This window comes from Neophocaena asiaeorientalis, unplaced genomic scaffold, assembly GCF_003031525.2.
Source record: "Neophocaena asiaeorientalis asiaeorientalis breed wild unplaced genomic scaffold, Neophocaena_asiaeorientalis_V1.1 scaffold217, whole genome shotgun sequence".
NCBI classification, from domain to species: Eukaryota; Metazoa; Chordata; class Mammalia; order Artiodactyla; family Phocoenidae; genus Neophocaena; species Neophocaena asiaeorientalis.
Genome location: NW_020172293.1, coordinates 7,501,307 through 7,516,257, shown reverse-complemented (window position 1 = coordinate 7,516,257; position 14,951 = coordinate 7,501,307). Strand labels below are relative to the sequence as shown.

Here is a 14,951-nt window from a genome sequence, read left to right as displayed (position 1 = left end):
TATTTTATTTTTATAGGCTTTTCAGTTCTGAGGGGGGAGCAAAGTTCCTTCTCTTTAGACCTCGATTCACTGGCTGAGACACCTGCTGGGTCAATCAAATTAGAGATTCACCGGAGGGACTCTGAGAAAGCTAGGGAAGCAATTTGTGGCTACTGCTTATGGTCCACCAGTGATGGGATCTAAAGTTGTGGGAGACCCTGCATGACCCAGTAGCAAAAGAAATCTTAGAAACCTGGTAGTTTGCCTCCATATTAAAGGGATTAATCTTGTTAAACTTGGTGAAGGAGAAGGTCACACACACTGTTGGGCCTGTCACTACAAAACAACTTCTTTAGAGAGTCTTGACAGCAGTCATATTGGCTGAGGAGGTGGAAGAAAAGTGGGGAATAAAAAAAGCAAACATCTGAGACTCTCTCCTTCCTCATCTGGGTACTATTTTGGCTCTGACAGGATGACCAATCTGTGATGAGTTCTATACCACTGAAAAACATGTTTGGATCACCACTGCAGAAGTGACAGTGTCCCTCTGTGCTACGCTGGTGGTCCCAGGGTCTACACTGATAGAGTGAGGAGAGTGAGATTCTTAACCAGACTCAGATTTCTTGATTCATTCATGCCACCCTTGCTAGATAGGTATCAAGCTCAAGTAAGCCTCCTCATAAGGTCAGGTCATTTGGCACTAGACAATTTAGACATTAACTGCAAAACTGTTGGACATGGAATAGCACCTACTGCCAAGGTAGCAGTGACTGACCAACAGTAAAAGCAATGTGAAAATGGTAATCAATAACCTACTCCTGGACAATCTAAACCTAGATCTCTATAAGAGATCTATGGGTGAATATCCAATAACGAGGTGTCAAAGAGGTAGGCTGATGGGCTCACTACCAAGGAACTCATGGCCTGGTAGTGGGCCAAGGGATGCCTGAAAGGAAGCTGAACTGGGGTCCACGCGGGGGTGATGACTAATACAAGTGCTATTGCTCAGGTCTTTCCATTGAATTTTGACATGAGACTGAGAGCCCAGCAACCTTTATCAAGAACACTCTGCTTTCAAGAATGAACAAGACTATGAGTTAGACCAAGTCCCTTTGTCCTCAGTAGGAACATGAGGACCTATGCTAAGGTCAGCGTTTAATGGGGAGGTAGGAAAGAACTGCATTTCTTGGGTCTTTTGGATACTGGGGCTATGTGACTGTGATCACAACTCCTGACACCAGCATGATGGAGAAACACATAATGTTCACTGGGTAAGGGTGAGGGATCTGGGTAAGGGTCACGGGTCATTGGGTCTGAGGCCATTACCAATGGGATCCTTATCCAGATCCAACGATGGGTGTTTCCCTTTAGATCACTATAAATTTCCATTGTTATGGCCCCATTAATATACGTTATCATTACTATAAATGAATTGTCAATGTGAATCCCTGCTTTGTATTAACTCCTAACAGGAATTGCTGCAGTTAGGGCCATTTTAGTTGGCATGTGTTAGACTGTGAACCAATCCAATTACCAGTGCCTAGTGCTTTTTTCTCCCCAAATACCTACCTGAGGAAGAAAAATGACTGCTTCATGGAGTGAAAGTTTTCCATGAGACTATTTAACTATTCAATAACTCAGTCAACTTGTGCCCACAGCTTTAGATGCACAGAGACTCATTTGATATACACAGCTCAGTGTCATAGTGTAGCCCTTACATCTATGGTATCTGACATTGTGAATGTGATACAGGCTATTGTCTGAAGTTGAGGGAACTTGGTATACAGCAGTTGATATAACGAAAGCCATTTTCAGCCTCCCTTTATTGTGGATGATCATGATCAGTATACCTTTTTGCGGGTTGGTCTGCCATACACCACAACCATACTTCCACAAGGCTACCAAAATTCTCGAAATACGTCATCAACACAAAAGTGATGATATGGAAACATCCCACTCTCAGAGGGTGCAACAGACTTCTACTCTATTGATGACATTGTCTTAGGGCCCAACATGGGTACCATTAAACAAAGGCTGGATGCCTCACAGACCCACATATAGCAACTCAGTGGGGTCATTATTATAGAAAAGGTAGTAATCTGGCACCCTAATAAAATTCCTGAGCATGATCTGTAAGGGTCATGATATCTCATTCCAGAGAAGTGTGCCAAGCGTTGGTCCTCTGTACTTCCACAAATGAAATGAAGACCTAGCAATTGGTGGGACAATTAAGCAACTTACACTGTCACATTCCCCATGTATGGTCCGTGATGGCACCTATCTATGGAGTAACTAGAAAGGCCTCTTCCTTTCAGTGGGGTCACGACCAAGAGGATGACGTGGAGATCCTCAGACAGGCCACCAGGCTGCCCTTCCCCACCCACCCCCCGCCATTTGCTCTTTGAGTTACAGAACTCAGCAACATTTCTGTTTACCAGTTGGAGGCTGTGGCAGAAGACCCCTGACACAAGGGGTCTTGAGGCACCCCTTTCGGCTTTCAAACCCATATCTCTAGGAGTCAGCTGAAAGGTAAACACCCTTTAAGAGACATTTATTGACCTGTTATAGGGTCTTGGTAGATGCTGAGTGGCTGACCTACGACCAAGGGATCAGAAATACCAACCAAATGGTACGAATAATTTTGCCTTTGTTCTCTAGTTATCTTAGGGTGTTCACACTCTAAGTCAAGGTATAAGATTTCTATAAAATACATGTTCATGAACCAAAGAAAAATAATCTTCTGATAGTTTAATTTAAAATAAAGTTATCTATAATTATTATACTTACTATTGAGTCTTTCTCCTTTAGAAGGTCTTTGTTTCTTTACTTCCAGTTGAGTTTCTGACATTGAGTCTCCATGCTCAAGCACAGGATTTTCATCTGGTACTTTACGATGAGCTACACAAAGAGAGGCATTTAGTCCAATAAAAGGAAAAATAGATACACTGTTTGATCCTATACTTTCAAGTTACTGACAAATGTACCTCAGCATTTTCTCACATTTTCAAAAGTTGTATGTAAATTACCATAATGCTGGATTGATATGAAAATGGTGAGAAGAGTTTTAATGGATGTGTACTGAAACTGTCTCATCATTTCATTAATATTCATGGGTTTCAAATATGTTCCAGTTTGGTCTCCAGTTTTCTTAACACTTTAGGTTAAAACACAGTCATAAACCAAACCACAAAAAGGTATATGCACAAGATTATTCATTACAGCATATCTGCAATTGTAAAATACTCAGAACCACTTACAAGTGGAAATGTAGGAGATTGGTTCCATAAACCAAGGTATATACTATAAACTATGGTAATATCAACTATGCTGTACAGTATGGTCCAAACAACTGCACATACAACTGTAAAAGGAATGAAAAAGATCCCATAAACTAACATGGCGGAACGTCTAGTATATAATGTTAAATGAAATAAAAACTGATAGAATAGTATATTATCTTTTAGGAAAGAACAAAAAGAAAACAAAAAAAATAGAGAGATAGTTACCTTTACAAAATGAAACATAAGAAAGATAAACCAGAAAACAAAATAGTTTGTTACCAAAGACACTGAAGACCATGCTCACTGAACTACTACTGTTAGTGCTAAGTCTGTCCCTGGCATTGATAAGACAGCCTATAATGCAGTGATTTTTTGAGACTCATTTTTAATGAAAAAGAATGTAAAGCTCTCAAGATTGCTTTGCCAGGGCTTCCCTGATGGCGCGGTGGTTCAGAGTCCGCCTGCCGATGCAGGGGACACGGGTTTGTGCCCCGGCCAGGAAGATCCCACATGCCGTGGAGCAGCTAGGCCCATGAGCCATGGCTGCTGGGCCTGCGCACCCGGAGCCTGTGCTCTGCAATGGGAGAGGCCACAACAGTGAGAGGCCCGTGTATCGCAAAAAAAAAAAAAAAAGATTGCTTTGCCAGTGACTTGACGAGACCAGTTAGACCGGGGTACTTCTCCTCTATCATTAAGGAGGTTATTTGTTGCTTCCATGACCTGACTACTGTAAATAGTGTTGCAATGAACATTGGCATGCATGTGTCTTTCTGAATTACTGCTTTCCTCTGGGTATATGCCCAGTAGTGGGATTGCTGGGTCATATGGTAGTTCTATTTTTAGTTTTTTGAGAAACATCCATACTGTTCTCCATAGTGGCTGTATCAATTTACATTTCCACCAACAGTGTAAGAGGGTTCCCTTTTCTCCACACCCTCTCCAGCATTTATTGTTTGCAGATTTTCTGATGATGCCCATTCTAACTGGTGTGAGGTGATACCTCATTGTAGTTTTGATTTGAATTTCTCTAATAATTAGTGATGTTGAGCATCTTTTCATGTGCCTCTTGGCCATCTGTATTTCTTCTTTGGAGAAAAGTCTATCGACAGACAGAAGAATGGATAAAGAAGACATGGTACATATATACAATGGAATATTACTCAGCCATAAAAGGGAACAAAATTGGGTCATTTGTAGAGATGTGGATGGACCTAGAGACTGTCATGCAGAGTGAAGTAAGTCAGAAAGAGAAAAACAAATATCATATATTAAGGCATATATGTGGAATCTAGAAAAACGGTACAGATGAACCTGTTTGCAAGGCAGAAATAGAGTCACAGATGCAGAAAACAAATGTATGGACATCAAGGGGGGAAATGGGGGGGGGGCTGAATTGGGAGATTGGGATTGACATATATACACTAATATGTATAGATAACTAATGAGAACCTGCTGTATAGCACAGGGAACTCTACTTCACTTCGCTGTACAGTAGAAACTAACACAACATTGTAAAACAACTATACCCCAGTAAAAAAAAGGAGGTAATTTGTGAAACTTGGTGAAGAGATGTGTCACAACAGACTCCCTCTTTCAGAGTGCTTTGACAGCGGCCACTCTGCCCAAGGAAGTGGGGAGGGCAATGATGTGAACACTTGATTCCCTCTCCTTCCCCAGCTCCTTTCTCAGGTTTGGCCCACTTATGATGAGTTTCCTGACAGTGAAAAAAGGTGTTTTAACCACCCGTATAACCATCTGGAAGGTGCCTGATAAGCCACTCTGATGGTCCTTTTGTTCAACAATGAGCAGCAAGAACAGTAGATGATGAGACTGGTAACCAGACTCAGATTTCCAGTGTCATTTGTGCCACCTGTGCTGTTTTCCTAGTTCAATTAAACCTCCTTATAAGGTGATGTCAATTGGTTTACAAGACAATCCAGATCTTCACTGACAAATTTCAGGGAAAGAAAGAACCAGCAACAGATAGATATCATCTGGCCAGTGAAGAAAGTGACCTAAAAATGGTAATCAGGAACCCATTTATGGATGACCTGTTTAAGTGGTTTCCCAAGGAAATCTCTGGGTCTAGTTACTCAACAACGGGAACTCACAGAGAACACTGATGGACTCTCCACCAAGGAATTCATAGGTGACCCAACACACAGACACTCTAGAGTCCAAATGATGATGACACCTATGACTAACACAAGTGCTCTTCCCTCTGCATCTCCCAGTGAATCTTGAGATGAACCCGAGACACAACCCCCCTGCCATTACTTTTACCCAACCTCTCCGTTTTCTATATAAATAAGAATTAAGGTTAGGCTAAGATTCTTATCTCCCCAGTTGTAATATGAGGATATGAGCTAAGGTTCAATGGAGAGATAGGTGTGAATTGCATATCTGGGCCTTTTGGACACTGATGCACATATGACTAAGATCTCTATAACCACGGACACTACGATCAGGAGAAAACAGATAATGCTCACTGGTTTTTGGTCTGAGCTCACCAAATGGGATCTTTATCCAAATCCAACTATAGGCATGTCCCTACACACCACTAAAAATCTCCATTGTTATGGCTTCCATGACTGAATGTATTACTGGTTTAGATGTATTTTCTATGTGCATCTCACCCCTAAGGCCTGATAGGAACTACTGCATTTTAGGGCCATTTTAGGGGGGCATGTGGAAAACCAGTGCCTAGCACCTTTACCAACCAAAAACAACTCATTGCCCTTATTGCTGAACTTAATGAAACAAAAGTTCTCCAAGAGGTTATTTCTCCATTCATAAGCCCTTGCGCTCTGTGTGTAAGGCCTTGGGTGCCTAGAGACTCAATTGATTACCGCTGGCTCAATGCCATAGTACAGCTCCAGACACTGGCATCACATGGTCCTGTGACCTTCACAGAAGTTTACTGCTCAAGGTGAGTCACGTAAGTATGCAGCAACTGATATCACAAGTGCCCTTTTTAACATTCCTGTTCACACAAATGGCCAGGATCAGTTTACCTTATGTGCAATGGGTTACAACATACCTTTAATGTCCTTCCACAAGCCCATGACCTAGAAAACGCCCTGCTCCAAGATCGAGTACTAAAACTTCCACTATATTGATGACATCCTCCACTGGAACCAGATAAGAGTACTACCCAACAGAGACTGGATTCTATGATGACCCACATGTGACAGCACAGCTGGGTCATTAATGTAAACAAGGTATAAAGATCTAATACCCAACTGAAATCCCTGGGGGCAAAGTGGAAAGGGGTTCACTGTCACTCCAAGCTCCAAGGAAACTAAGTTTTCCTTCTCCATCCCCCACCAAGATACAAAGGAGGCCAAGCTTTTTTCAAGCACTCCAAAGAGCCAAGCTTATTTCTATCTCTACCACAACAAACACAAAGGATACTCAGTGTAGGTGTGTGTATGAATATCTGTATATATATGTGCATATATATGTATACATATGTATATACAGGAGTTCAAAATCCTGCTTGATTTTGCAGGTCCAACCACAGACAATTACAAGGTCTCTACCTGAAAGTTCTCATGGGGGAATACTTCTCACCCCACACCAAATTTGATGCATACCCAGTGAACTTTAGACACTGGAGGTAGTTTCAGTGGAGGACTAAGGCCCATCCATCCATACCATGCTCTTATGCATTCTGGGTTCCTATACAGGTGCCTCCATCAGAGGCCTCCTTGTGAAAGGGGGAGGGGTCAGCTGATACACTGTGCTTTTCAGGTGCCTCTGTGTAGACCACTTTACTGGGGGAACCTAAAGATACTTTCCTCAGTTACTACACAGTATTCAGGACTTTACACTCCTAGCCATCCTACATCAATATCCACAAGGTTCCTGAGGTCATAAAAGGGCAAGAGCCTTTTGTTTGGGGCTCCTTCAGATATGAGATAATCTTCCGCCAACCCCTACTCCCATCCGCACTGACATCTGACCCTTGCCTGGTTTGGTTCCACGGGGAAAATGAAACACTGGTGGAGCTGGGGCCCTTTCCTGTTTAGACTCTTGCTTATACTATTATAGGAAGTACATAAAAGCTTAATTGTTACTTTCAGTTTGGCTTGCTATCTTAATTGACCAAGTCAAAACAGGCAGCTTTCTCTGACAGATTGGCATAGAGAACAAAGTAGTCAATAAAGTAAAAAATTCCTTTCTGGAAGGAGCACTTTGAGAGGTGCTAGTGAGACTCTTTCAGGGCATACTGCTGGATCATTTGCAAGAGTCAAAGGGTCCCACAGGGCACATCACCAGCCAGGCTAATGTGCCTCCAGAAGTGCTAGTGGACACCATGGGGCTCTCCAGGAGAGTACCATTGTAACTTTACTCTCATTCTTCCAAGCCCTGGTGGAAATTACTGCACTTAAGGCCATGTTAGAGGAGCATAAGAATATTGTGAACCTACCCGATTACCAGCACCTAGTACCTCTATCTCCCAAAAATCTGCCTGGGAAAGAAAAAGGAAAAACTGCCCTCTTTACTGAGTTTGAGACTCCTTGAGACTATATCCCTATTCAATAATTCACTTGACTTGTGTACCTGATCTTGAGTTCACAGATACTCAATTGATTTTGGCTGTTCAATCAACAGGACAACCTTGTCATCAGTGGTATCTGACAGTGTGACTGTCGTAGTAACTTGTCCAGAGTGTGGGAACTTGTTATTCAGCAATGGATATCACAAACGCCCTTTTCAGTATCCCTCTGAATGGGAATGATTCCAGTCAGTTCATCTTTATGTGGAATGGGTACAATTCACCATTCATATCCTTCCACAAGTCTATCTGAATTTCCTATCTGTCATCAATGTATCAAAGCCTGGAAAATCTCCAGATTTTCCAGAGGAGGGACTAGCCCTCTACTTTACTGATAATGTCATCCTATTGAGTCCAGAGAAGGGAGCTGGACAACAGCCCAACAAGGGCTGGACACCCTGCTGACACACAAGTGGCAACTTGCTGGGCCACTTTTACAGAAACCGTACAAGTACGCAAGTGAAATTCCTGGGCTTGACCTGGGTATGGAGTCTCATTGTCTCATTCCATGGGAAAAGACTGGCTTTGATCCTCTCTGCTCCAGCAATTAAAAAGGAAGCCCAGGGACTGATGGAACTCTTCATCTACTTGCATTCTTAATGCCATCCATCTAAAGGGTTACAAGAAAGGTCATTTCCTTTCAGTGGGGCCACAGCAAGGAGGATGACCTGCAAGCCCTCCAACAAGCCACCTAGGCTACCCTTCCTTTTGGCCCCTCTGATCCATTTTGCCATTTGAGTTACAGATCTCAGCAACTATCTATTCACCAACTGGAGCTTAAGGCAGAAGGACACTGCCACAGGTCAGAGGCATCTGTTGGGGTTTTTAATTCATCATCTCTAGGAACAGCTCGCTGAAAGGTACACACCCTTTAAGAGACAATTATTAGTCCATTATTGGGCTTCAGGGGATACTGAACACATGACCCACGACTGTGAAACAGTCTCAAGACAACAAATTCCGACCAAAAGTTATCAACAGTTTTGCTTTTGTACTCTAATTATCTTAGGGCATTCATACTTTACGTCAGTGCAAAATTTCTATAAGAACATGCCCAAATAGGATTCCTGGAGTGGAGATGTCCATGCTTGCTCCGCTGCCCCCACTGCCCCCACAGTTTTAGAGCGTACAGCATCATTTGAGGACGGCTCAGGAGCATGACAAGCGGGGACCCCCTGTGGTGGCTTATTACTGTCATTTGTATGCAATGCAAACAGGAATGAATGTTGATAGTAAAACTCCTGAAAGTCGTACGTTTTCACCAAAGCTAATGGATCAGTTAGCTCTTATGAAACAGCTGGGTGATAATGAAGCTGTTACTCAAGAAATAGTTGGCTCTGCCCATTTGGAGAATTATGCTTTGAAAATGTTTTTGTATGTAGATAATGAAGATCATGCTGGGTGATTTCACAGAAACATGATCAAGTTCTTCTACACTGAAAGTCTTTTAATAGATGTCAAAATAGCAGTTGGAGAACTCACTAATGAAAACGTCAAACACAGAAAGTATGCAAGGTGGAAAGCAACATATATTCATAATTTTTTAAAGAATGGAGAGACTCCTCAAGCAGGGCCTGGTGGGATTGAAGAAGATAATGATGTTGGAGAAAATGAAAATTCTGGAGCAACCTCTCTGCCCACTCAGCCCCTCAGCCGTCATCTTCAACTTATGACCCAAGCAACATGACATCAAGCAGCTTTACTGGAATACAAATTCCTCCCGGTGCCCACATTCCTGCTAATACCCCAGAAGAAGTTCCTCCCAGCACAGGTGTAACAAGTAACACTATCCAGCCTACTCCACAGACTATTACGGCCATTGATCCTGCACTTTTCAGTACAGTTTCCCAGGGAGGTACCCAACTAACATCAGAGGACTTTGCTAGACCTCAGAAATACTGCAAATAACGCTGGCAGAGCTTTGCAGTATGAAGATGTCAGCAGTGCAGAATCCACAGAAGACCCTCAAGTTACTGACCACAGGCAGAAAATGAAGCCTTTGTAGAACAGATCCATGCATTTTTGGCTTAAAGAACTAACAGTCCATTACTCTATCTTCAGCCTATCAGAAGCACAGTTTTAAGGAAGACTTCAGTTCCACTGACTATAACAATAAAGTCTGTGTCTGTGTATCAGATTCCTGTTGAAGCTTTCATCAACAGCCTCGACCAATTTTCTTTTTTTTTTTTTTTTACGGTACGCGGGCCTCTCACTGCTATGGCCTCTCCCATTGCGGAGCACAGGCTCCGGACGCGCAGGCTCAGCGGCCATGGCGCACAGGCCTAGCCGCTCCGCGGCACGTGGTATCTTCCCGGACCGGGGCACGAACATGTGTCCCCTGCATCGGCAGGCGGACTCTCAACCGCTGCGCCACCAGGGAAGCCCTCGACCAATTTTCATTGTCCATTTAGTGGATCCAGTAATCTCTGGGTATACACAGGGCTGATGCGAGCAAGATCCTTAAAATGTCCACTGAACCCTGCTTGTTCAAAAAATGAAAACACACTTCTATGAAATATACTGGGAATCAGCTTTGTATCTTAATCTAAATAAATTAAGGACTTTTTAAATCCATAATTTGGACATACAGACCATATTACTTTGCTATAAAATTCTAATTTAACTTTTAATAAAGATTACAAGAATATTCTAGATTAGAGGTCACATTTTGTTTTCCTTAGGACTTATGAAACAGATATGAATGTCCTAAATTGTTAGATGAATCTGAAAGAGATTATGTTTAAGTTTCAATTTATATTCATATTAATTATAGCTACATTAAAAGTTAAAATGTTCATGGAAAGAAATATAACAAGGTAAACAAGTAGAATCAGTTTTAGATGTAAGAATAATGTTGGTTTCCCAATTGTTTTCCCTTATCCATTGGCGTTTAAGGTGAATTGGTATTTGCTTCATAGGCAGTTTGACTGCATGTATCAGAGAATGAAAACAAGACATTTGCAGTAATGCCTGGAAACTTGGTGCTTTGAGTTAAGGTTCTCCTCTGCTACTATGGAATGGATTCCATAGAGTGTATAGCTATGAATGATGCAGATTTTAAGAACATAGATTCTCAGTTGATAAGTTAATAAGTTTTGTGAGGAATTATGGATTTACTGTGTCACCTGCATTTGTGCTGTGTAAAAAATAAATACAAGGATTCTTTTAACTAGTTCAAAAAAAATATGCCCAAATACATATTCACAAACCAAAGAAAAAGGATCTTCTGATGAGTACAATTTAAAATAATTTAAAGTCATCTATAATTATTAAACTTACTAATGAGACTTTCATCTCCAGAAGATTTTTGTTTCTCTGCATGCATTTCTGTTTCTGAGTCATGATGCTTAAACATAAGATTTTCATCTGACACATGATCATGAGCTACATAAAGAGATACATTTAGTGCATTAAACTGAAAAACAGGTCTATTGTGAAATCCCTATATATCAAATTTATACACATGTTTAGCAGTATTTTCTTTCATTTTTATAAACATAAAATATAAGTAAATTACCATAATGCTAGACCTGACATAAAAATTGTGAGGAAAATTTTAATGTGTGTAAGACTCACTGTTTCATAAATATTTGTTGGCATCAAATATATTTTATATTAGTCCCTACTTGTTTTAGATTATTATAACTTAGGTTAATATATACTCATAGACCAAATAATGAAAATGTATATGTAAAGGTTATTCATTACACATTTTTAATTGCAAAATACTCAAAAGCACCTAAATGTACTAGCATGTGAGACTGGTTGAAAAACAAGGTACATACTATAAATTAGGGTAACACAAATTATGGTGTATGATGTGGTACAAAGAGTTACACATAAAGCTATAAAAAGATACTTATAACCTAACTTGGAGGGACTGTTAGGTGATAGGTTAATTGTAGAAAAAATGAAAAGAGAAGGTATCAAGTATGCTATCTTTTAGGAAAGAAAAGAATGGGAAATGAAAAGAAAATATAAGATACTTACCTTTAGAAAAGGAAATACAGGAAAGATAAACCAGAAAACAATGTAGTTGGTCACCTAAAGTTGCATGCAGAATAGGACACAAGGACTACTGTTAAATCTAAACATGTCCCGGGCAGTGATGACATCCTTGATGCAACAAATGTTTCTCATATTTAATGAGAAAGTAGGTAGAGCCCTCAGGATTGCTTTGCCCAGTGACCCAAAGAAACCAAAGAGATCTGGATAGTTTGATTCCACCACAAAGAAAGTAATCTTTTTAAAATTATTTAAGGACAGAAGCACCTTTTCTGGTGTGTTACTGCAGAACCCCCTCTTTCAGAACATCTTCCATGACCACTTTGCCCAAGGAGGATGAAGAAGGAGGTAGGTGGGAGAAATGTCATGTACACCTGAGACCTTCTCCTTCCTTTACTAGCTATTATTTGTTCTTGGACTGGTTTGGTCCAATCATGGTGAGCTCTCTGACACTGGAAAACTTTTTTGGTCTACTCTTACGGCCACCTATAAGGGGCTCTGCAAGCCACCTGATAGTTTCTTGATTTGACAATGAGAAGTAAGAAAAGTAAATGATGAGATTGTTTACCAGACTCAGATTTAAGTTCATTCTTGCCACTCTCACTGGTCACCTATCTCAATTAAACCTTCTTATAAGGTGATGTCACTTGGTTCATGGCACAATCCATGTGTGAAATGAAAAATTTCCAAGCAAAGAAAAAGCAGCTACTGGCAAGACACTAACTTTTCACTAGTAGTCAGAGTGATGTAAAAATGGTAATTGGGTACTTACTCCTGGATCATTGGGTTAAGGTCTTTCCCAAAGACATCTATGGGTCTTGTTACCCAACAATGGGTCTCAAGGAGGAGACTGATAGACTCTCCTTCAGATACTTGTGACTAGATAATGGCCACTGGGGGCGCAACAGAGTCCACATACTGACAACTCCTATGACTAATATAAATAATATTCCTTCCAACCCTCCCAGTGAATCTTGACCTGAAATCTCTCTACTTTTATCCAAACCTCTTAACTTTAAAAATAAACAAGACTATGAGTTAGGCCAAGGTCCCTATGTCCTCACTGGGAACATGAGGACGTTTGCCAAGGTCACAGTTCAATGGGGAGTTGAGGAAGAATTTCATTCCCTGGTCCTTTTGTACCAAGATGAGGGAAAACAATATATATATATATATATATGTATGTATATTTATATAGTCTAAGTGTGCGTCCTTAACACCCCATCCTTATCCCCAAGCCATGATCATAAATACTACAACTGAGGCCATTTCAGTGGCTCTGGTAGTCTGTTAGGTAGTCTGAACCTAACAGTCTATCTGTACCTAGTCCCTTTGACTACCAAAGCAACTCCCTAGAGGATGAAAAGAGACAGCTTCCTCATTACTGAGCTTAATGAAGCAAAAATTCTCTGTAAGACTATTTCTCCATTCAGTAGCCCCATCTGGCCTGTGGATTAGGCTTCAGGTGTATGGAGATTCAATTGATTATTAGAGGCTCAATGCAGTCACGCAGCTTGAGCACTACTAGTGTTACCTGAAATTATGACAGCCATAAAGGCTGTGGCCCAAGCTGAGGCAAGTACAAAGCAACTGACATTACAAATGTCTCTTTCAGAATCCCTGTCCACAGGGATGATCAGGATCAGTCTGCCATACATGTCATGGGTTGCAACGTACCTTTAATGTCCTTCCATAAGGCCATGACCTGGAAAAAGTCCCACTCCCACATGGAGCCCTAGCCTCCCCCTATATTAACAATAATCTCCACTAGGCCTAGGCAAGGGAATTACCCAACAAACACAGAAAGCATGTGGACTTACATGTGAGTTAAGTCTGGGCCATTAATATAGAAAAAGTACCAGGACCTGGTACCCAAGTGAAATCTCTGGGAGTAAACTGAGAAGAGGCAGTATGTGTCATTCCATAGGAGACAACTGCCAAGCTTTAGTTCCTCTAAGCCCCCACAAACACAAAGGAGGTCCAAAGATTGGTGGAACTTTTCAGCTACTAGTACTTTGACATTCACCATGTGGTCATCTTGATGGCATTTGTCTATTAGGATACCATTTTTGGTCTCTACCTTTGAGTAGGACATGGCAACAGGATGTCCTAGAGGCCCTCCAACAGGTTTCTGACTCTGTCCATCCCCTTGGCTCCTCTGATACACATTTGTGTTTGAGTTACAGATCTCAGCAACCTCTCAGTTTGCTGATTAGAGCCTATGGCAGAAGGACACTGCCAGAGGCGCCCATTAGGCTTTTGGTATCATAGTCACCTGGAGTCAGATGAAAGGTACAAACCCTTTAAGCGACTACTATTGGCCTGTTATAAGGCGTTGGTGAATAATTAGTATATGACCCATGGCCATGAAATAGTCTTATGACTAGAAATACCAACCAAAAGTTATGAATATTTTGGCCTTTATTCTCTAGTTATCTTGGGGTATTCACACTTGAAGTCTAAGTGTAAAACTGCTATAAAATATATGCTTAAATACTGATTCATGAACCAAAGAAAAATATCTTCTGATCACTTTAATTTAAAATAACTTAGGGAGTGACATCAGCAAAACGGCAGGGTAAGAGATTGCAGTCCCGTAGCCCATGGAAACACTGATTTAACAATTCATGGATGAAATACATTTATGAGAGCTTCAGAGTCCACTCAAGAAGTTCCAGCATGCTGGTGGAACATAACATCCTAGACAGCTGCATTAAAAAGGGTAAGAAGAACAGTTTTGCTTTACCTATGTCACCCCTCCACCAAGTCAGCACAGCTCAACACAGAGAGAGATTCCCTCACCCACAATTTTTCCCATGGGAGAAAGAGAGAGGGAAGTGAGCATAAGGCTCTCAAAGCCTTTCAGGGTGCTGCCTGAGAGGCCCACTTCTATCTCACCTTAATTAGAACACTGAAGGAATCAACATAGCTGGATTGTCTGTGGGCAGCTAGAAAAAAGACCTCAGATAAAACCCTAACTTTACACCTCAAGGAACTAGAAAGAGAAAAATAAACTAAACTCAAAGTTATCAGAAGGAAGGAAATAATAAAGGTTAGAGCAGGAATAAATGAAACAGAAAAGCAGAAAATTTTTCTAAAATTTTAGCCCATTCATGAATGGGCTA

General features: G+C 41.1%; 1 protein-coding gene and 1 pseudogene across 8 annotated transcripts in view; one reads left to right on the top strand and one right to left on the bottom strand.

Annotated features, from left to right (window-relative positions):
• CCDC7 (coiled-coil domain containing 7) overlaps window positions 1-14,951 on the bottom strand; it is a 289,089-nt gene that overhangs the window by 134,695 nt on the left and 139,443 nt on the right. For 7 of the 8 annotated variants that reach the window (XM_024765603.1, XM_024765594.1, XM_024765612.1 and 4 more), the window contains one exon: window positions 2,767-2,877. The exons of the other annotated variant lie outside the window; for it this stretch is intronic. In XM_024765603.1, coding sequence (XP_024621371.1) covers window positions 2,767-2,877 — 111 coding nt within the window. The remainder of the gene's footprint in view (window positions 1-2,766; window positions 2,878-14,951) is intronic. 8 annotated transcript variants of the gene reach the window in all.
• On the top strand, window positions 8,900-9,815 carry LOC112413641 (vacuolar protein sorting-associated protein VTA1 homolog pseudogene; annotated as a pseudogene).